This window comes from Bufo gargarizans, chromosome 2, assembly GCF_014858855.1.
Source record: "Bufo gargarizans isolate SCDJY-AF-19 chromosome 2, ASM1485885v1, whole genome shotgun sequence".
NCBI lineage: Eukaryota > Metazoa > Chordata > Amphibia > Anura > Bufonidae > Bufo > Bufo gargarizans.
The window spans coordinates 70,046,654-70,068,719 of record NC_058081.1 but is presented as its reverse complement, the minus strand read 5'-3'; the positions used below and the strand labels follow the sequence as shown (position 1 = coordinate 70,068,719).

Below are 22,066 nucleotides of genomic sequence, written 5' to 3'. Positions count from 1 at the left end.
TAAAACGCTTTTACTTAACCAGTACACTCTGAGATTGTTTTCTCGTCACATATTATACTTCATGACAGTGGTCAATTTGAGTCAAAATATTTCATTTTTATTTATAAAAAAATAATACAAAATTTACAAAAAATATAGCAAATTTTCACATTTCTATTTCTCTACTTTTTAAAATAGTAATACCTCCAAAAATAGTTATTACTTTACATTCCCCATATGTCTAATTCATGTTTGGATCATTTTGAAAATTACATTTTAATTTTTTGGGGACGTTAGAAGGCTTAGAAGTTTAGAAGCAAATCTTAAAATGTTTAAGAAAATTTCCAAAACCCAATTTTTTAAGGACCAGTTCAGTTATGAAGTCACTTTATGGGGCTTACATATTAGAAACTACCCATAAAATCACCCCATTTTAGAAACAACACCTATTAAGCTATTAAAAACTGATTTAACTAACTTTGTTAACCCTTTAGGTGTCTCACGAGAATGGAAAATGGGAATGACATTTCAAAATGTAACTTTTTTTTAGCAGATTTGAAATTGTAATCAATTTTTCCTGCAACACATCAAGGGTTAACAGCCAAACAAAACTCTAAATCTATTACCCTGAATCTGGAGTTTACAGAAACACCCCATATGTGCTTAAAAACTGATGTATGGGCGTACAGCAGGCTTCAGAGTGGAAGGAGCACCATGTGGCTTTAGGAGAGCGGATTTAGCTGGAATGGTAATTGGGAGCGTTGTCGCAGATGAAGACACCCTGAGGTGGCCCTACAGTAGAAACCCCCAAAAAGTAACCCTATTTTGTAAACTACACCCCTCAAGGAATCTTTCAAGGTTTGTACTGAGCACTTTGACCTCAAAGGTGTTTCCTAGAATTAGGAAACACTTGGCAGTGAAAATGAAAAATTACATTTTTTGTTCTAGAAAAAGTAGCTTTATGCCCATATTTTTCACTTCCCCAAAGGGTAACAGGACCAGATGCACCCCACATTTTGTTACCCAACCCCCCCAACCCCCAAATACGAAAACACCCCATAATGATGTATGGGTGCACAGCAGGGCTCTAGAGTCAAAAAGCAAAATATAGATTTTGCTGACCTGAATTGGCAGACATGGATTTTAGCTGCCATAGTTATCGCATTAAAAAAATTCCTGAGGCCCCTAGAAATTAAAAACCCCAAGAAGTGACCCTAATTTTGAATGAGCACCCCCGTACAAACATTTTAAGTGGTAGAAAGGGTACTTTTCAGCAAACAGGTGTCTCACAGAAGGCAGAAACACTTGTTAAAGGATTTCAAACCACACATTTGTGAAAATGAAAAATTACTAGCAGACCCCAATTTTTCACTTTCACAAGGGGTTAAAGAAGAAAATGCACCCCAGTATGTGTTCCCCATTTTCTCCCAATTCAGGAAACACCCCATTTGTGTTTGTTGCTTGCTGTATGGGCGCACAGCAGGCAAACAGCAAAATATGGATTTTGCTGGCAGGCCTGAATTGGCAGACATGGATTTTAGGTGCCACGACGCATTAAAAAAATTCCTGATTTTCCTACATTTTAAGGAGTGGAAAGGGCACTTTTACCCTAACAGGTGTTTCACAGAAATTAATATGTAGTGGTTGGTGAAAAGTGGATGTGTAAGCTATGTGGGCTAAATCAGAGATATAAGGTGGTGAAACTACAGGCTACATCATGGATGACATTAAATTTATATTCCATGGAAGAAAGGTAGATTTTAAAACACTCCTGCATGCACAGGCCAGGTTTCGCAGTGGTAAATGGTGTCTTTTCTTATCCCCCTTTTGGAACACACCCTGCATCTTTTTTTGGATCCTTCCCTTCCTTGCTGTCTGGGGAAATTAACCTGGAAAATGTTGCCCTGGTACAACATGGATACCATGACTTCCTGAAGTACTGGGACCCTTGATAACCACCTCTTGGAACTGAAGGAAAGTTCCTGTGTGGCCTGCAGACTGAAATAGCACGTACGCATTGCACATTGCCACCTGTACAGTGTGTACGGCTAACTTTTTGTACCACACTTTCGTTTTTTGTGTGGCACTGTAGGGCTTCAGAACGTGATCTTAAAAATCCACCCCTCCCATGTGCCTATTGAAGTCCAGGATGCAAACTGGTTTGGGGGTAGTGGTTGTGGTACCTTGTACAGGAGCAGGGGAGTTGGCGTTAGTGTGAATGGTGGTCAGTACAAGGACGTCCCTCTTGTCCTTGTACTTTACCGTCAGCATGTTCTCATGGAGGAGAGCCCTACTTTCACCCATTCTCAGTGGTTGCCCTACCAGGGATCTACAGAGGCCTCTCGGATTTTTGTGCACTGTGCCGCAAGCCACAGTACCTCTGGCAGTTAGGGACATGAATAGGGGTATGCTGGTATAATAGTTATCCACATAGAGGTAGTAACCCTTATCTAGAAGTGGGTGCAGTAAGTCCCACACAATCTTCCCACCAACTCCTAGGATGGGGGCGCATTCTGGGGGTTCTGTCCGGGAATCTTTTTCTTCGTAAATGCGGAACTTGTGGGTGTACCCAGTGCTACTCTCACAAAGTTTGTAAATCTTAATGCCATACCTTGCCCGTTTGCTAGTCAGGTACTGGCGGAATCTAATCCTCTCTTTGAAAAGTATTAGGGACTCATCTACACAGACATTTTTATCTGGGTTGTACACCTCAGCAAACCTGGTGTTAAAGTGGTCATTGACGGGCCTAAACTTGAACGGTCAAATGTCAGGTCGTTTCGGGGTGGGCATTGTGAATTGTCATTGTAGTGTAGGAATTTCCGAATTGACTCAAATCGCTTCCGGGTCATGATCTTACTGTAAATTGGAGTCTGGTAGAAAATGTCCGAACTCCAATTTTGTCTAACGTTTGGCTTCTTTACTACGCCCATATGCAGCACGAGTCCCTAAAACTTCATCATCTCTGCTGCATTTACTGCAGTCCAACCTAGGGGTCTAGTGTATGGCGATGTAGGGTTCATAACAATGAATTGTTGGGTGTATAAATTGGTTTGGGCCACCATTAAATTTGCAAATTCTGCAAAAAAAATATCTGCACCAAAAAAATCCCAGGTGCTGAACAGTGGATTACGGACTGATCAGCGCTTGGTGTTCACAGCTTGCACACAGAAAAAGTGGTGCAGAGCAGGAAGAAAAGCCAGATAACAGTGACAAAAATTGTTCGCTGGATGCAAAATCAGACGGGGGGAGGGGGGAGAGGGGGGGTTGGTATAGGGACAGGAATTAGGGCTTGAGATTGAGAAAGGGGGGATTAGGGATATGGAACTTCTGCTCCGGGAAGAAAGAATAAAAGAAAAAAGAAAAAGGCAGTGGTGGTGAACCACAAGTCCCAGCAGTCCCAGTAGATACAGCACAGAGGGGCACAGGTACACTCTGCATGCAGTCTTCAGCTACAATGACTGCATGCAGAGGGATTCTTCTGGTTCCCTCTGCTGCTGTAGCAGTGCCATTGGCTGTACCGTTGTTCTAGCCAATCGCATCGCTGGCATGTACGGCGCTGGTCCTGGGTCCTCTACAGATTAAAAGATATCCACAGTGCCCCCAATAACAGTGATATCCACAGTGCCCCCAATAACAGCGATATCCACAGTGCCTCCAATAACAGCGATGTCCACAGTGCCCCCCGTGACAGCGATGTCCACAGTGCCCCCCGTGACAGCGATGTCCACAGTGCCCCCCATAACAATGTGACATTCACAGGGGCCTTTCAACAGTGAATAAAAATGGCTGGGTTTTTATGGAAACCTGTGGGTCATTTATCAAACGTTGTAAACTGGCTTAGATGCCTGTAGCAACCAATCAGATTCCTCCTTTCATTTGCCAAAGGAGCTGTCAAAAATGAAAGGTGGAGTCTGATTGGTTGCTATGGGCAACTAAGCCAGTTCTACTTTACGCCAGTTTGATAAGTAACCCCACTGGTGTTTCTGTCAGTGAGGAGAAGACTGAAGGACCTGCGAGCTTCTACTGGCCAATAAGGACCATGTGACTGTGTGCATGTCAGCTAGGCAGTGAATGAAGGACCTGTGAGCTTCTATTGGCTAAGGCTACTTTCACACTACCGGATCCAGCAAAAACGCTTCCGTTACTGATAATACAACCATCTGCATCCGTTATGAACGGGGACGGTTGTATTATCTGTAACATAGCCAAGACGGATCCGTCATGAACTCCATTGAAAGTCAATAGAGGACGGATCCGTTTTCTATTGTGTCCGAGAAAACGGATCCGTCCCCATTGACTTGCATTGCGGGTCTTGCTCCGCATCCCAGGAAGGAAAGCAAACTGCAGCATGCTGCGATTTGCTCTCCGGTATGAGAACGGAACGTTCTGTTCAGTTACGTTTTGTCCCCATTGACAATGAATGGGGACAAAAGGGAAGCGTTTTTTTTTTCGAGTACTGAGACCCTATGACGGATCTCAATACCGGAAAATAATAACCCTGGTGTGAAACTAGCCTAATATAGGCCATGTGATGATGCCATATTTGCTTTTTTTTTTTTACAAATCTCAAGAATTGTACATTCTAGAGCAGGGATGCCCAACCTGCGGCCCTCCAACTGTTGCAAAACTACAACTCCCAGCATGCCTGGGCAGCCTACCACTATCAGCCTATAGCAGGGCATGGTGGGCGGTGTAGTTTTACAACAGCTGGAGGGCCGCAGGTTGAGCATCCCTTGCTCCAGTGGTTTGGCCTTGTATAAAGTGATACAATCAGCTGAAGAGTGGACCGCCAGCACACGGGGTTATTAAGACCGGTGTCTAAAACGCTGGTCTTAATAAATGACCCCCTATATGTAATGTCACAGAAAAAAAATAAAACCGCAATATATTCTGATGTATGGCTATTTTACTCTCTGATGTGTCGGTGAGGCGAGTACTGATGCTTTGTTATTTTAACCCACTCCAACCCTGGTTGTAATTAACATGATCCCTTTGGAATACCCCTTTTTAAAGGTACAATAGAGAAATGAGGCGGCACTGCCAGCGTCTCCAGCCGTGATCAGAGACCAGAGGAAGTGCAAGGTGCACGAAACGGCCGTCGCCAGCTGAGCACTCAGCACACACGCCTGTATCCGCCCCAGCCTGCTGATACTTTGTACTCGTCTTTTCTGGATTAAAGACATCTTTTTGCTACACCCGGGTGAGTGCCGCTATCATTTCTTCTCCATTGTTATACCCCTTTTTAAAGCCTGTGAATTATTATATAATTTCTTACCATTTGGATCAAATTTTTTGATCATATCCATCAATTTGCGGCTCCTCACAGGAAACCGGACCACTTCAATCCCATCCCTCTCAATGCTCATGTATGGAGGGGTTGGGTAAATGATTGGCTTTACAGGAAACTGATATTGAAAATAGTAATTATTCATCATTGGTGTCATGTCTGGATTCTCTCTGGTCTGAAACACATAAAAAAGGAAACGTTATATAGAGTTATGAAGCCGGTGGCCTTATATGATCTTTCAAATCAAATGGCCCCCCTAAGGGCTCATGCACACGACCATATGTATTTTGCGGTCTGAAAAAAACGGATCTGCAAAAAATATGGATGACGTCCGTGTGCATTCCGTATTTTGCAGAACGGAGCAACGGACAATAATAGGACATGTTCTATTTTTTTGCAGAACGGAAATACGGACAAACGGAATGCACACGGAGTAACTTCCGTTTTATTTGTGGACCCATTAAAATGAATGGTCCGCATATGGTCTGCAAAAAACCCGGAATGGACACGGGAAGAAAATACGTTTGTGTGCATGAGCCCTAAGGATCCCTTGTATTTGCACACAGCAGTGAACAACAAATCCTATACAGGGCTACACAGAGCGTCTATGTATTTGTAAGTGTATATTCACATGTGGCAGAGTTGTTGCAGAATTTTTCATTCATCTGAACAGGGCTTACAGAAATCAGTGTTCTTACCACCAAAACCCTTCAGATGATTTTAATTTTCAGTCACCTCAATTTCTGTAATAAATCAGCCGCAGGTGACTATAACCTTCCGCTCTCCCATATGATTATTTCCTTGCATATACTCATATAATCTGTGAAACCACGGGAAGGCACAGTAAGGGCTCATGCACACAACCGTATGTATTTTGCGGTCCGCAAAAAATACGGATGATGTCTGTGTGCATTCTGTATTTTGCGGAACGGAGAAGCTGGCCCTTAATGCAGACAATAATACGACATGTTCTATCTATTTGTGGAACATACATACGGAAACGGAATGCACACGGAGTAACTTCTGTTTTTTTGCAGACCCATGGAAATGAATGGTCTGCAAAAAAAACGGAACGGACACCGAAAGGAAATACGTTTGTGTGCATGAGCCCTAAGGTAGGCATGTGGAAAGGGGTGCAAAATGCAAATTGAGATCTTGCCTTCCTCCAACCTCTCCCACCTCTGCTGCTTTAGGGTCCATTTACATGTCCGCAATACACTGAGACCAGCCATGTGCGTTCCGCATTTTGCGGACTGCACATGGCCGGCACTATAATAGAAATGCCTTTTCTTGTCAGTGGACAAGAATAGGACATGTTAAAAAAATAATAAAAAATTGTGGGGCACCGGAACGGAAGTGTGGATGCAGACAGAACACAGTGTGATGTCCACATCTTTTGCGGCGCCATTGAATGGGTCCGCACCTGTTCTGCAAAATTGCAGTAAGGCACTTACTAATGTATTGTGATTGTCCATATTGTCTCCTTTGCTGGCTGGATTCATTTTCCCATTGCATTATACACGGTAACAACCACCCTGCAATCCATCAGCGGTGGTTGTGCTTGCACACTATCGGAAATAGCTCCAGCCAAGGCGCACTCTCGCGTTCCCAGGCACCAGAGAAGCTGGCACCTTTTCCTATAGTGTGCAAGCATGGCCACCGCTGCTGGATTACTAAGTGGTCGTAACCCCTGGATACAAGCAGTGTATAATTTGATGGAAAAATGAATCCAGCCAACAAAGGAAGCAATATGGACAATGACAGTACATTAGTAGGTGCCTTGTATTAACTTTCTCTACATGATAAATGCTATTGGCTGAAGTGACACAACCCCTGTCACCAAAAAATTCAATGCAATGCAATGTGAAAGCACCATAAAAAGCAGAAGAAACTCAGCAGATTTTAATAGATTTATATATATATATATATATATATATATATATATATATTTGTGGGAAAAGATTCAATAAAACTTTGTGGTAAAAAATTCAGTAATTTTTACATTTACATCCGCAGCCCTGTGAAAAGTATCGGTACAGGAGGAGGTGTTATCAGTGACTGACAGATATCTCTAATGCACACTTATACACACAATACCATCAATTACTGATAACTGCTCCCTGCACCAAGGCTGTTCACAGAAGGTAGAAAAGCAGACATATAAATGTCTAAATTACAGGATTTACTGAATCTTTTCCGCCAAAAATATATTGTTTATCAATCTGAATTTTTTGGTGTCAAGTCCACTTTAAAGGGATTCTGTCACCTGCCCTCAGCCAAAAAACGATTTTAAAGCAGCCATGCAGCACAGCTTACCTGGATTAGGCTGTGCTCCTTTATCTTGAAATCCGTCCAGCAGTTACTTCAAAAAACGACTTTGATCAATAAGGAAATGCGTCCTGAAGGTGCCCAGAGGGGCGTTTTTTTCTTCCTAGTGAGCCCAGTACCGCCCCTATTTCAGTGCCCAGCCCGCCTTCCTTGTACTTCCTAACCGCCGCCCCCAGCCTGCCACAGCCTCTCCTCCCCCTCCCTCACGCCGAACGAAGTCTCACACAGGCGCAGTACCCACTGAGGGCTGCGCCTGTGCGATCATCAGGAGACTGAGGACGGCAGCTTCATCTTCGTCACTGGGCATGCGCCGAGCCCAGTGACGTCCGATGTTAGCTCTTTCCCTCAGTCAGCCTGGTAGGAAGCGCAGAGGATTGCCGATCGGCTGATGCACCCTGCGCTTTCTCCAGTCTGCCTGCCTTTACTTAATATAATAAGACCTAATTCGCCCCAACAAATACTTATTTCTTTCCTGAAGGGAGGGTGGGGAAAGAAATCGCTGGCCGTCTTCACTGTGGCAGGCAGACTGGAGAAAGCGCAGGGTGCATCAGCCGATCGGCAATCCTCTGCGCATCCTACCAGGCTGACTGAGGGAAAGAGCTAATATCGGACGTCACTGGGCTCGGCGCATGCCCAGTGACGAAGATGAAGCTGCCGCCCTCAGTCTCCTGATGATCGCACAGGCGCAGCCCTCAGTGGGTACTGCGCCTGTGCGAGATTTCGTTCGGTGTGAGGGAGGGGGAGGAGAGGCAGGAGAGGCTGTGGCAGGCTGGGGGCGGCGGTTAGGAAGTACAAGGAAGGCGGGCTGGGCACTGAAATAGGGGCGGTACTGGGCTCACTAAGAAGAAAAAAACGCCCCTCTGGGCACCTTCAGGACACATTTACATATCGATCAAAGTCGTTTTTTGAAGTAACTGCTGGACGGATTTCAAGATAAAGGAGCACAGCCTAATCCAGGTAAGCTGTGCTGCATGGCTGCTTTAAAATCGTTTTTTGGCTTAGGGCAGGTGACAGAATCCCTTTAAGTTACAACAGCCAAGGCTTCTTACTAGCTGTTGTAACTTAATCCAGGCATCTGCTTTGGTGAGGGGGTAGGAGTGCCTGCAGCAGAGGTAAGTATGTAGAAGGTGTGTAACTAAAGGTATACGGGGGTCATTTATCAAACTGGTGTAAAGTAGAACCGGCTTAGTTGCCCACAGCAACCAATCAGATTCTTCCTTTCATTTTCTGGAGGAGCTGTCCAAAATTAATCTTATTGGTTGCTATTGGCAACTAAGCCAGTTCCACTTTACGCCAGCTTGATAAATGACCCCCAATATATTTATAAAGAAATAGTCTGGTACTGTGTGAGCCAGTAGAAAACTGGCTTATTGCTCTCATAAAGAAAAACAAAATAAGTTTTTTTAATGGCTAAGGCTACATGTACATGAACGTATTTTGTTTCCGTGTCCGTTCCATTTTTTTTGCAGATAGGATGCGGAACCATTCATTTCAATGGGTCAGCAGAAAATGCTCAGTATGTCCGTTTCGTATCCCCGCAAAAAAAATAGAACATGTCCTATTCTTGTCCGTTTTCCAGACAAGGATAGGCGCTGTTACAATGGATCCGCAAAAAAAAAAAAAAAAACGGATGACATACGGACAGATAAGCTGTGTGAAGGATTCATGGTCTCTAAATTGATGTTATCTGAGACCTGCCCCCCCCCCTATACTGTCTATCTTTAGATCTTGTAATGCGCCATAAATCCTTGGGACAAAATCAATCCCTTGTTCATTGTGTCCTGGGCTACAAAATTAATTAGCTAGAGGAGAGCCACCAGGCTCCTACCTCGTGGAATAGTCCTGGTGTAGTTGTCAGCTGAACCTTGGGGGGGGTCAGAGACCCCGGGGTGAAGCCCTGAGGAATCACACAATACTCGTAGACTAGTTACGCGCCCCCCGGACCTGAATTTGACTATGTAACCTGGCTATAAGCTAGTATATATCGTGTTACATTAGTATTGTATAGACTATTAGTGTTTTATCATACCTCCTGATGATCCCATAGCACTGTCTAGGGGGAAACACGTCGAGGTAACCCAGGTGTGTGACTATAATGTCAACCCTGACTATCTGTATTTTTCTTTGTGTTTGTACTTTGTCTTTTGCATCCAGCTCATAGTTGTATCATCGGTACCTCATTATCCTCACCTCATACCTGGGGCACTCCAGTTTATTTCCTGTTTTTACCCTTCTAGGGACAACTTAGGGATAATAGTCTAGGAACGTGGACAGGGGGCCTCCACCATTAGGAGTCTTCCCTGGGCTGAGGTTCTAGGATAGGGGTAGATATAGGGATAATTTACTCCCATACCCCAAGTGTATTATCAAGTCTCTGGATGTAATATATTAGTCACATAACTTGTATGTATTTTTTGTTTTGGATTGGTATAGAAGGTCCATTCAGGACCCTTTTTAAGGTATATCATTAAAATTGTGATTTTAGATTTTTTTTTCTGCTGGAATTTAGATTAATACTCGTAGACAAAAGCAGGCCAAGGTCTGGGCAGGCAGACAGTGCATATCCGTGAAACAATCCAAGGTCAGGGCAGGCAGCAGAGGGTCAATACAATAAACAGACAGAAGTCACGGCAGGCAGTGGTAATCAGAATTGGTATAAGAGATAGTTTGGTAAACCAGCAAGCTAGGCGCCTAAAGCTCAGGCACGGAAAGGTGCCTTAAATACTCTAAGGTGACCAAACATTGGCTGGCAGAGATTGAGGCAATTGAACATTGACTCATTAAGAGCCGGGAGATGCACATGCCCTACGGGACCCAGAACAGGCCCTGCAGCCTTTCAAATCAGTTATGGAGTTGTTTTGGTGGTAAGTACAAGACAAAGTGTGGGAGGGGGGGGGGGGGGTCTGCTTTTTTGAAAGTTTTAAGCTGGCCATATACATTAGTTGTGTATAAACCAAACCACCTAATGGACAACCACCTAATGTGTATGGGGGCCACCTGAATCTCCCCTGACACCAGATGTTGTGGGAGATAAGGCATCAAGCGTTAAAATCAGATTTCATTCTTGTCTGAAACCAGATTGTATCACAGACTTGCCCAGCCACTTACCTGTTCCTCCTCAGTCCTCGCACCCTGGATTCCTCAGTTGCTGTGTCTCTAGGACTATTTATTCTCACTGAGACATGTGGGTGTTACAGATTTCCAGGTATTGCATATTTCTTCCACAATTCATGTCCGCCTCCAGCTCAGCTGCTGATGAGTGTAGCCTCAATTATTAGAGGGTTTGACAGTCAAGAAAAATTAATCACTATATTGTGAAAGTCAAGCACAATTCTAATGTAATTTGCATTTCAAGGGGTTATAATTTTTCAATTCTGTGCTTACTGTCAGCAGATAAAGACATTTGTATTTTCCAGACTGGGCAATGGTGGAGATTTATCAAAATTGGTGTAAAGGAAAACTGGCTTAGCTGCCCATAGCAACCAATCAGAATCCTTTGCACTACTGTTGATAAATCTCCCTCATTGGGTGTAACATATAAAACCCAGTGCGCAAAAACTGTGGAGTGATAGTTGGCTGTTTTGTTGTTGGCGAAGCTTTGTGAAAAATTTATGAAGCATTTGAAACTTTTTTTGTGCTTTGCGTCGGGTGCAGACAGATATTTTGTGGGCAAAGCTTCATTCATAGTTAGACTTATTAATTGCAACTTTTTTAAAAGTTGAAAGTCCATTCCTTTTTCCCGGTGGAGCAGAAACCAGTGGCATATCTACCATAGAGGCAGAGATCGCCTCTGGGGAAAGGGGAAAAGGTGCCAGCACTTTACTGTTTCTCCCATTCCTGATATATTGTAGATTCACAGCATTTTCCATCATCCTCCACTAGGGGGAGCTCAGGGCAGAGTTTTTACAGCTTTCTTTGATATAAATAGTAACTGTATAAATTCCTATGCGCTGAGCTCCCCCTAGTGGCGGCTACAGGGAGCCAGTTTTATAATACACTGTGTGAAGAGAAGCAGGAGATTTATCAGTGTATTTATGCCGTATGTCTGGTATAAATACGGTGTTCAGAAAAATAAACGGTTTTGAAAACTGAAAAAAAAAAAAGAATGAGCGCCACTTTATGAAGCACCTATTCCACTAGATAACGTTTGGAGGCTAAGTACGACTAAAATTCAGCGATATTGTTGAGGGTTTGGTAATATACATTAGAAAGTTTTGGGGGGTGTGACAGTAAATTGGAGTACCCGGAGAAAACCCACACAAATACGGGAGAACATATAAATTCCTTGCCCTTGGTCAGCAGACCCCAATGCTGCAAGACCTCTTGGATCTGTTGCTGCACAATTTAAAGGAACCATGAGGACTATTCTGGATGAGGATACAAAAGTGTATGAAGCTCGTCTGTAAGGGTGGTGAGCTTAAAAACTAAAATAAGCTATTGTGCAGTGACCCACAGAGCAGTGTGTGGTGAAAAGGAGTAGTGGTTGGGGCCCTGAGGGTGGTTGTAGTACTTAGTTCACAGTGACAAGAGGGTGCACCCTTTCTTCCCTCGGCGGCACACCGGTGTTGGGCTCCTGCCCGGTGGTAGTTGGGGTGCTCTTGATGTTTGGCAAAGGCAGGGGAGCAAGTGCCATGGCTTGCAAATGGTGCGGTAAGTAACCAGACCAGTTGGTGAATATAAATAAGTCTCACTTTACTAAAGTGACAGCGACAAGGTACAGTTCCAAGTCGATTGCTGTGTAATTCCTTCCCCGATAGCAATGTATAGACAGCAGGATGGAGGTTGTAGTACTCCTTTCTGATTCTCCCTAAAGTACAGTATCTCTCTCTTCATAACCTTAGCAATGCAATGATGTTTTATTAAATGCTTCTTCTAATTCGTGGTCTGAGCGTGCAGATGGCCAACTCATCTCAAAGCGCAGAAGGGTGTGCTAGCAATGTTCCCTCTCACAGCAGTAAGGTCTCTCTGCCTTAAACATGAACAATACCTTGCTAAGTGACTCCAATGCATGAGCTTGTAGATTCTGGACCCTCTGAATTTCCTTTTCTCTGGAGCAGTTTTGATCGTAAAGTAGGTTCCTTGGCTATAGAAGTCTCCGAGATAAAGGTTCTCTGAGCTTGGACCTAGCTCTAAGGATCATGATCATGTATCATGTACCCTGTTCTTCAGCTAGACTCATGCTACTCACTGACTAACCAGGGGGCAGACCTAGTTCCATCTCTTGGCAATCTAAGAGGAGAAACCATGGGTTAACCCTAAACTGTCCATACCATGCTACTTAGTACACAAATACAATAAATCAGAAGATTTAACTTATATAAAATTACCTATGTTATTACTGCAGTTGTACCTTGTGCTGTTATCATAAATGGTGAAAAAGGATAATGTCACAATATTAGCTTGGTAAAAAAAAAAAAAAGTCTGGCCAGCACTTGGAATCAAAGTAATTCAAGCTTTAATAGAATCCATTAAAGGCAGCACGGTGGCTCAGTGGTTGGCACTGTTGCCTTGCAGCACTGGGGTCCTAGGTTCAAATCCGACCAAGGGCAACATCTGCATTGAGTTTGTATGTTCTCCCCGTGTTTGCATGGGTTTCCTCCGGGTACTCCGGTTTCTTCCCACACTCCAAAGACATACTGATAGGGACCTTTGGGGACAGTTGGATGATAATGTAAAGCGCTGGGGAATTAGTAGCGCTATATAAGTGTGTATAATAAATAATAATAAATAAATCCATTAAGATGGGTCCTTAATCATAGCATGTGTTTATAAAAAAATATCCATAAAGTGAGCCAATAAAAATGTTCCATGTTCATGAGTAAGTGGTTTGCAATAGATGCATGGATAGGTATGTCACCTGTACAAAAAAATGCCAGGAGGGAATATTTCCGGGTATGGTTATGCAAATAGGGATGTTGGTAAGGCATTGCATCATTTCTAGGCGGCATGTTCATGTAAAAAATAAAAGTTAGGGAAGTTTTTTATTTCTCAATGGGACTTTTATAGCATATTGTGGTAAAGTGTATGGAAAAGTCCTGGAAGGGGTGTATATCTAACCCAGGTTCCTCAACTGGGTGAGGTAAGTAAAATCCAGAAAGCTAAAGTGGTTTCAGCAAGGTGTAGGTTGCTGAGACAGTTTTGTGAACAGTTCAAGGGCTGGATTTTATTTGGACTGGGAAGATAGGTTTTGTAGTGGGACCTCCCCAGTCCACCCCCGTTCTAGGGCAGGTTTTCCCGCAGCCTGAGGGATCCCCAGGTGCAGCCAGCGGGGATCATTAGGGGAAAATAAAAGCACATCCCAGGCTGTCAGTCTGAGAGAGTTATGCCTGGAAAAGTCTTGGAAGTGGGCTGCCTTGCTGCCTAGAGATTATTTGTGTGTGACCTGCGCTCAGTAGGTGATCTAGAAACTAATTTGTATTAGTTAGAGCCCAGATGGGCAGGAGTTTATTTTGTTTGGTTTATGTTTTGTGGTGCTGGAGCTTCACCGTCACTAGTGCATTATAACTGGGTTTGCCTGTAAATTGCCAGAGTGTCATAAAATATAGCTTCAATTTGGACTTTAATCCTGTTGTCTGCAAAGAAATCTGTCACCGCCGCCTTGCTTGAGAGAGAAAGCCCTTAAAATATTTATAGCATAATTCTAGATTTGCTGGTTTAGCAGTAAACAATGCCTGGATACTACTTTGTAGCCTATATGCATAAAACCTGTTCCCAAACAATTTACCCTTTCAGAAAAAAAAAACAAATCTCTGTATGATTGTATACCTTTAAATAATAGTCATACAGTTGCACTGTTATAAAACCGACACTTCATGATCCTGTCTAGAGTTGAGCGGACACCTGGATGTTCGGGTTCAGGGGAATTTCACAAAAAAGTTCAAGTTCGGGACCCGAACTTGACCTGAACTTAACCCCGAACCCCATTGAAGTCAATGGGGACCCGAACTTTGGAGCACTAAAATGGCTCTAAAAAAGTCATGGAAAGGGCTAGAGGGCTGCAAATGGCATAAAATGTGGTTAAAATACACAAAAATAAAAAATTATAATCTTGATCTAGGAGGACAAGGTCCATATAGAATAGGAGGTTGAGGAGGCGGTTGATGTGGCTAGGGTAGGGCTATGTGGGTGGCCCTGGGAAACCCTGCTAGCAGAGTCATTAAAAAGCAGAAGAGACTGCTCCATGACTTGGGGCTCAGACTGCTTGGCTGATTTGCAAGGGGGTGAGGTGAAGGACTAAAGGACATGGGCTGCAGGTGCCAACTCTGATCTTTCAGCAGGAGACAATGTGAAGGAACTGGAGGCACTGTCAGCCACCCAATCTACTATCGCCTGTACTTGTTATGGCCTCACCATTCATAGAGCCGCATTCGGCCCTACCAAATAACGCTGAGGGTTCTGCCTACTCGCACCTGAGGAAGGTGTTTCACTTGTGCATGTAGCTGGCACAAATCGACCACGTCCTCTCCCTGCAAGGCCTCTTTCACACGGCCGTTGCGGAAAAATGTGCGGGAACACTCGTGATTTTTCCGCGCGAGTGCAAAACATTGTAATGCGTTTTGCATGCGCGTGAGAAAAATCGTGCATGTTTAGTACCCAAACCCGAACTTATTCACAGAAGTTTGGGCTTGGGATTGATGTTCTGAAGATTGTATTATTTTCACTTATAACATGGTTATAAGGGAAAATAGTAGCATTCTGAATACAGAATGCATAGTAAAATAGCACTGGAGGGGTTAAAAAAAATAAAAAATAATTTAACTCACCTTAATCCACTTGATCGCGCAGCCGGCATCTCCTTCTGTCTTGATCTTAGCTGTCTGCAGCAATAGGACCTGTGGTGACGTCACTCCGGTCAAAAACATGATCCATCACATGATCTTTTACCATGGTGATGTCTCATGTGATGGACCATGTGATAACCGGAGTGACGTCACCACAGGTCCTGTTGCTGCAGACAGCTAAGATGATAAATGCGTTCACCTCCCGCATTGCACCCGTCTGAAAGAGGCCCAACAGTAGCTCTACCAGCAGCACCAGGGCCACGTCCCCTATTTGACGCTCTCCTCATTCTTTGCGTTCACCCACCAAACTAACAGATGGTTTTTGTCATGCGACAATGTAACCGCCAACAGTCAACAATTACGGTAAGTTCACTGACAGTAAGGCAGTGCCGATGTCATAAAGAGGAAACATTTCTTGGGGTCACACAACAGTGTGCCAGGCGAATTTTATACAATTACTACACGGTCCAATGTAATTGCAGTATTGACTGGTTGTATTTGACTGTGACAAATGCAGCAAAGGCCCCAGATGTAGGGTCTTGCAAAAAAATTGGTGTTTTTTTAAACCAAGAATATAACAAGCACTTCTGATAACAGATTCTTTCCTGTTCTCTCCCTCACAGCAGCAGCATCCTATCCCTACACTCATAAGAGCAGAGTAACATGCAGCGCTACGTGACTCCAGCTTATATAGAGGCTGGGTCTCATGCTGCACTGGCCAATCACAGCCATGCCATTAGTAGGCATGGCTGTGATGGCTTCTAAGGGCACACGAGTTAAACGCTTGTTGATTGGCTGCTCTGCAGCCTTTCATAAAGCGAAAATTAACTCGCCGAACACCGAACTTGAACCCGAACTTTTACTGAAAAGTTTGGGTTCGGTCCCGGGGTCCAAAAATCCTAAAATTCGGTACGAGCCCGAACTTTACAGTTCGTGTTCGCTCAACCCTGATCCCGTCTTACCACCACATAGTGAATACCACCATACTGTTACTGAATGAATAATACCATACAAAGATGGATATTAGCACCAGTTCTACCCCAGTGACAGGGGCGTAACTACCATAGCTGCAGACCATGCGACTGCTATGGGGCCCAGGGCAAGAGGGGGCGCAGTCTTAGTTGGGATTATCTCCTCTTCTCCTGGAGGTGAAAACTTGGTCAGGACTCCACCCTCCAAAGGTGCAACTTTTAGCAAATTAAGCAGTGGAAAAATGGGTCATTGAAAAGGGCTTACGCTGGGTTCAGACCTGAGTGTACTTGAACGTACGTTCTGTATGCACGATTGTACGGGCGTTTGCAATCGCGCATACAGAGACAAGCGAACGCCCATTGTTGCACGTTTCCGCTGAAGTCTATGTACGGGAACGCGCGACAAGATGCACCAAAGAAGCTCCTGTACTTCTTGGGGCATCGGGCGTTTTATGGCGCGATCGTACGCACTGTAAAACGCTCAGGTGAGAACCATTCCCATAGGGAAGCATTGGTTCTTGCCTGTTGAGCGTTTTACAGCGCGTAGGAACACGCTGTAAAACGCTCAGGTCTGAACCCAGCCTTAGGCAGAAACCCTTATGTCCTGTGTGGGGGGCCTGGTTTGATCCTTGCTATGGGGCCCTTACTTCTCTATGTACGCCACTGCTCAGTACTCTGGCAAAATAAGTGAATACATAGATAAATCTGATAACTCACAAGTGACATCTTCTCTGATTAGTCATTTGCTTCTCTATCTGACCCAGACCGCTATAGTGATTTCTCCTAACCATGACTCCTCTCTGAAGTTTGTTGCCCACACAACTTTGCCTCCTTGCTTTTCCAGCACTCTCCCCAGCTATTCCCCACATTCTTCACATGTAGCCCATCCTGCCAGCCCTTTGATTGTACCATCCTGCTTCTTCACCCATTACCGTTCCTGCTACTGGTCCAATCACCCACATACTGTACATGCCAGGTGAAGTGCAGAGTATAGGGCATCAGTCAGATAAACATCTACCAGCCACAGAATGTATAAAACAATCAATACAGACGTAGTAAAGATATATCAAGTCTAACATGTAGAAAACATGAGGTGGAATGTATCATGATGGGAGTTTTGCTTTGACTTGGGGAAAGGTGTGCCAAATTTATCAAAAGTCGCACAATGTTTACTACATTTGACGCATCTTTAAACCTTACACTTTTGTTTAGAAATGCTATGTCACTTTTCCTACACCACTCCCCTATTGGAGTGATTTTGGCACTTTTTTGACAACTTTAAAAAAAATTAATCTCAATTATAAATTTGCTGTGAAACTAATTATCATACCTAAGCCCCCCCCCCCAATTTTAAACCACTTCTCAGAATTGGCAAGAGCAGCGTATAAAGGTAAAAGTCGCAACTATTGTCATAAAAATTAGCAATTTTTGTGTGCCAGACACTGGATTATAAACTTCTCTCATAATGTGGATACTGACCAACAGCCGTATCCTGAAATACGTTTCACTGTGTACATCTAAGGGCTCCTTCACACTCGCGGCAGGACGGATCCGGCAGGCTGGTCTCCCTGTCGGATCCGCTGTTTCGCCGAGCTGCCTGACCGCCGCTCTGTCCCCATTGACTATAATGGGGACGGGGGCTGAGCTCCGGCGCAGCACGGCGGTGCACGGCGAAAGCCGCCGGACTAAAAAGTCCTGCATGTCCGACTTTTCAGTCCAGTGGCTTTCGCCGTGCTGCGCTGGAGCTCAGCCCCCGTCCCCATTATAGTCAATGGGGACAGAGCGGCCATACGGCGAAACAGTGGAAGGACGACTCCGACAGGGAGACCAGCCTGCCGGATCCATCCTGCCGCAAGTGTCAAGGAGCCCTAAGGGGGAGCCTAAGTGGGTGCTCAGCACTTCTTCAGTGTATGTAAGTTCTGAATGTTTGACATTTGCTTTCTTGTGTGTTTCTCAGTATTTCTCTCACCCAGCATGGGTATATGTAAAAAGACACCCCAAAACACATTCCCCAACTTCTCCTGAGTACAGAGATACCACATGTGTGACACTTTATTGCCGCCTAGGTCCAGGCCGCAACGCAATAATTTTATTAACTTTATAATAACCTTTGAACAGAACATATAAACTTTATTTAACTTTTGGAACTGAAAGTTAACTTTTTTTTGCTTACTGGTGTTTTTTTTACCTTTTATAGGACAAACCTCTCCTTCCCCATAAGACAGGGGTGTCCAAACTTTTTTCGAGGAGGGCCAGATTTGATAAATTGAACATGTGCGAGGGCCGACCATTTTGCCCAACATTCTTTGAACCATGAAAATTACATGCAAATTAACTATTTTATGCAAATTTTATTGCAAACGGCATACCTTTCATTTTGTGACTTGGATGACAAATCTAAACAGGTGTTAAATCACTCTGCCTTCAATATAAAAAACAGGAGGCAGAAATATGTTGGAAACAGTACATTACAAGGTTGTCTGTTAACTTTTAAATTCCAAAAATGTGAACTGGAACATAACACCAAGTATACTCATATGTTCAAATATATTTATAACTGATTGACCAACTGACATTGAAGGGAACCTGTTATCAACTTTATTCCGCCCATACTATACTAAAGGCAGAATAAAGTAGAGACAGGTGAGTTGATTTCAGCAGTCTGTCATTTATAAGTTAAAAGTAAGTGATTGCCGAGAACCAACATCACAATCATTGCAGACTGGGCCTGGAAAAGAGTCCCGGCCACCTGAGAAGAGTCCTGGTTATTCATGAATTCCTGCTCTCCTGCCCACCTGCTGATGACTGACAGTCTTCTACCTGGTTGTCTCCCTTTCTCTCTAGGAGAGAACTGCCAATCACCAGCAGATGGACGGGGAGAGCAGGAGATTAGGAATAACCATGACTCTTCTCAGGTAGATTTGACTCTTTTCAAGGCCTGGGCTGCAATGATTATGATGCTGGTTCTCAGCAACCACTTACTTTTCGCTCATGAGGGGCACACCGCTGAAATCAGCATTTCTGTCACTAATTTATGCTGCCCTCAGTGAGATTAGCATAAAGTTGATGACAGGTTCCCTTTAACTGAGATTTTACAATGTATTAATTTCAACTGAAAAAAATATTGCTGCACTAATGTGAAGGGTGAAACTGAGATCTGGACTGCAGCAGATAGGCTAGATCTGGTTCAAAGGCGTCCCGGAAGCCATGGTAACCATTCAGAAAAAGCTAAACGTCGGATCCGGCAATGCGCCAAAACGACGTTTAGCTTAAGGCTGGATCCGGATCAATGCCTTTCAATGGGCATTAATTCCGGATCCGGCCTTGCGGCAAGTGTTCAGGATTTTTGGCCGGAGCAAAAAGCACAGCATGTTGCGGTATTTTCTCCGGCCAAAAAACCTTCTGGTCCGGAACTGAAGACATCCTGATGCATCCTGAACGGATTTCTCTCCATTCAGAATGCATTATGATAAAACTGATCAGGATTCTTCCGGCATAGAGCCCCGACGACGGAACTCTATGCCGGAAGACAATAACGCAGGTGTGAAAGAGCCCTTAGACATGTTTCCTTTTCTCTCTTATAGGTTCTGTGTAGAAAACTATGCAACAAGGTTGAGGTTGAACTGTATTGGGGATTTAGTGTATATAGTGAGATAGTGTATGTGCAGTTAGTTAGGAAAATTAATCTGTAAGAAGACAGAGGAATTAGGTTTCTGGCCTGGCCTAGCCATTTATGTAACTGACCTAATCAGAGAGGCCAACCTGAGAAGGGTGCAATCTATAGACTGTGAGGAGAACTCTTTAGATATGGGCCTCATAGTGTAGACATTTATAAGATAGTTCCCATAATTTACAATGTAAAACAAAGATAATCCTACCTATTCTGTAAGACATATATATTCTGGCCTTACTACAGAGAAGAAAAGCCGAGATCTCGCGATGTCCGAGATCTCGTGACGTCAGAGATCTCGTGACATCTGAGATTTGGGCTTTCCTTCTCCCTGAGCCCAAATCCCGCGAGATCTCGGACTTTGTGAGATCTCGGCTTTCCTTCTCTGTGAAGGCAAAGACCAAATCTCGCGTGATCTCGGACGTCGCCGCGAGATTTGGCCTTTGCTGATGCAGCCTCTTCCTGTAAGCTGTGGGCTCCCGGTGAGCTGGCGGTGACTTGTGAGAGGGGCCGGGGGCCGGAATACCAACGATTCAATCAAACCTCTGGGGGGCCGTTTTACTCCTGGCCGCGGGCCGCAATTGGCCCGCGGGCCGGACTTTGGACATGCCTGCCATAAGACAATGTGCAAAGCGCAAATCGCCCAAAGATGTGGCGAAGTGCGTTATGCACTTTTTCCCAGGTGAAAGGAGAGGTTTGCAGCAACTGTGTGTGAATGGGCCCTAATAGCCCTGTGTTCCTGTCCTCTGAGATGCAATCCCTATGCTAGGTGTACCTGTGTGTGGTACTTCCGGAAACACTCTCCAAAGCATAGGGCAGGGTGGTCAGGGCAGTCAGGACAGAAATAGCGGGTGTCACGCCTTATTCCACTCCTGCTACAGACACAACATCTTTTTCGGGGTGACGGTTGGGTTGAGGTACCAGGAACGACACTGGGGAAATGTCGCTCGTGTAGACGGCTAACTACACTGGTGGATGGGGCCACGGAACCTCCTGGATACAGGAGGTTCTCGATGATCTCTTCCTGAAATTTGAGGAAGGATCCTGTTCTCCCAGGCTTACTGTAGAGAACAAAACTATTATACAGAGCCAATTGAATTAAATATACAGAAACCTTCTTATACCAGCATCTGGTGCGTCGGGAAACTAAATACGGAGCCAACATCTGGTCATTGAAGTCCACCCCTCCCATGAGCAAATTATAGTCGTGGACTGAGAGGGGCTTTTCAATGACACGGGTTGCTCGCTCAATTTGGATTGTCGTGTCTGCGTGAATGGAGGAGAGCATGTAAACGTCACGCTTGTCTCTCCATTTCACCGCGAGCAGTTCTTGGTTACACAAGGCATCCCTCTCCCCCTTGCAAGACGGGTGGTAACGAGCCGTTGGGGGAAGCCCGCGCGACTAGTTCGTGCGGTGCCACAGCAGCCAATCTGTTCTAGAAACAAATGCCTTTATCTGATCACAACTATACACTTGCCAAACACTCGCTGCCGGCTCACCTGATCTCCGCAGCAAAACTGCTCATACCAAAATATTGGCTTTCAACGAATGTTCCCAGCTTACGAGAGTGGGTAAATAAAGTACAGGAGATATGTCAACTTGAGGAGCTGACGAGTTGGGAGACATTGTCCCATGATAAAATTACCTTGAACTGGGCTAAATGGGTAGATTGGCACAATGAACACTATGGGCGACAGAATTCATAGTAGGGCTTTCAAAAATGGAGACATGAGAATGACGGAGCATAATTCAAGGGAAGGGCTAACTACGGAAGATCAACCAGTTGACAATATGTAAGTTATGTGGGCTAGAGATCGAAATGTTGTAATGACATATTGAAATGTGGTAGGACATGTTGTTGAATATTATAAGGGCTGACTTATACGCCTGTTGATTTAAGATTTCTTTGATTGACATCCTGCGAAATTTGCAATATGATGTTTGCAATATTTAATATGCTTAACTGTGAGATAAGCTTGATGACCATTGTTTGTTTATGGAGTACTATGGTTCTGTTTTCTATTGATGTAAACTTGCATTTGAAAACAA

At 44.3% G+C, this 22,066-nt stretch overlaps 1 protein-coding gene across 2 annotated transcripts in view; it reads right to left on the bottom strand.

Moving 5' to 3' along the window:
- LOC122929456 overlaps positions 1-10,810 on the bottom strand; it is a 29,512-nt gene extending 18,702 nt beyond the window's left edge. For both annotated transcript variants that reach the window (XM_044283039.1, XM_044283040.1), the window contains exons 1-2: positions 10,703-10,810; positions 5,255-5,441 (exon numbers count right to left, since the gene is read on the bottom strand). In XM_044283039.1, the coding sequence (XP_044138974.1) occupies positions 5,255-5,423 (169 nt within the window). In that variant the 5' untranslated portion in view covers positions 5,424-5,441; positions 10,703-10,810. The remainder of the gene's footprint in view (positions 1-5,254; positions 5,442-10,702) is intronic.
- Positions 10,811-22,066: the final 11,256 nt, after the last annotated feature.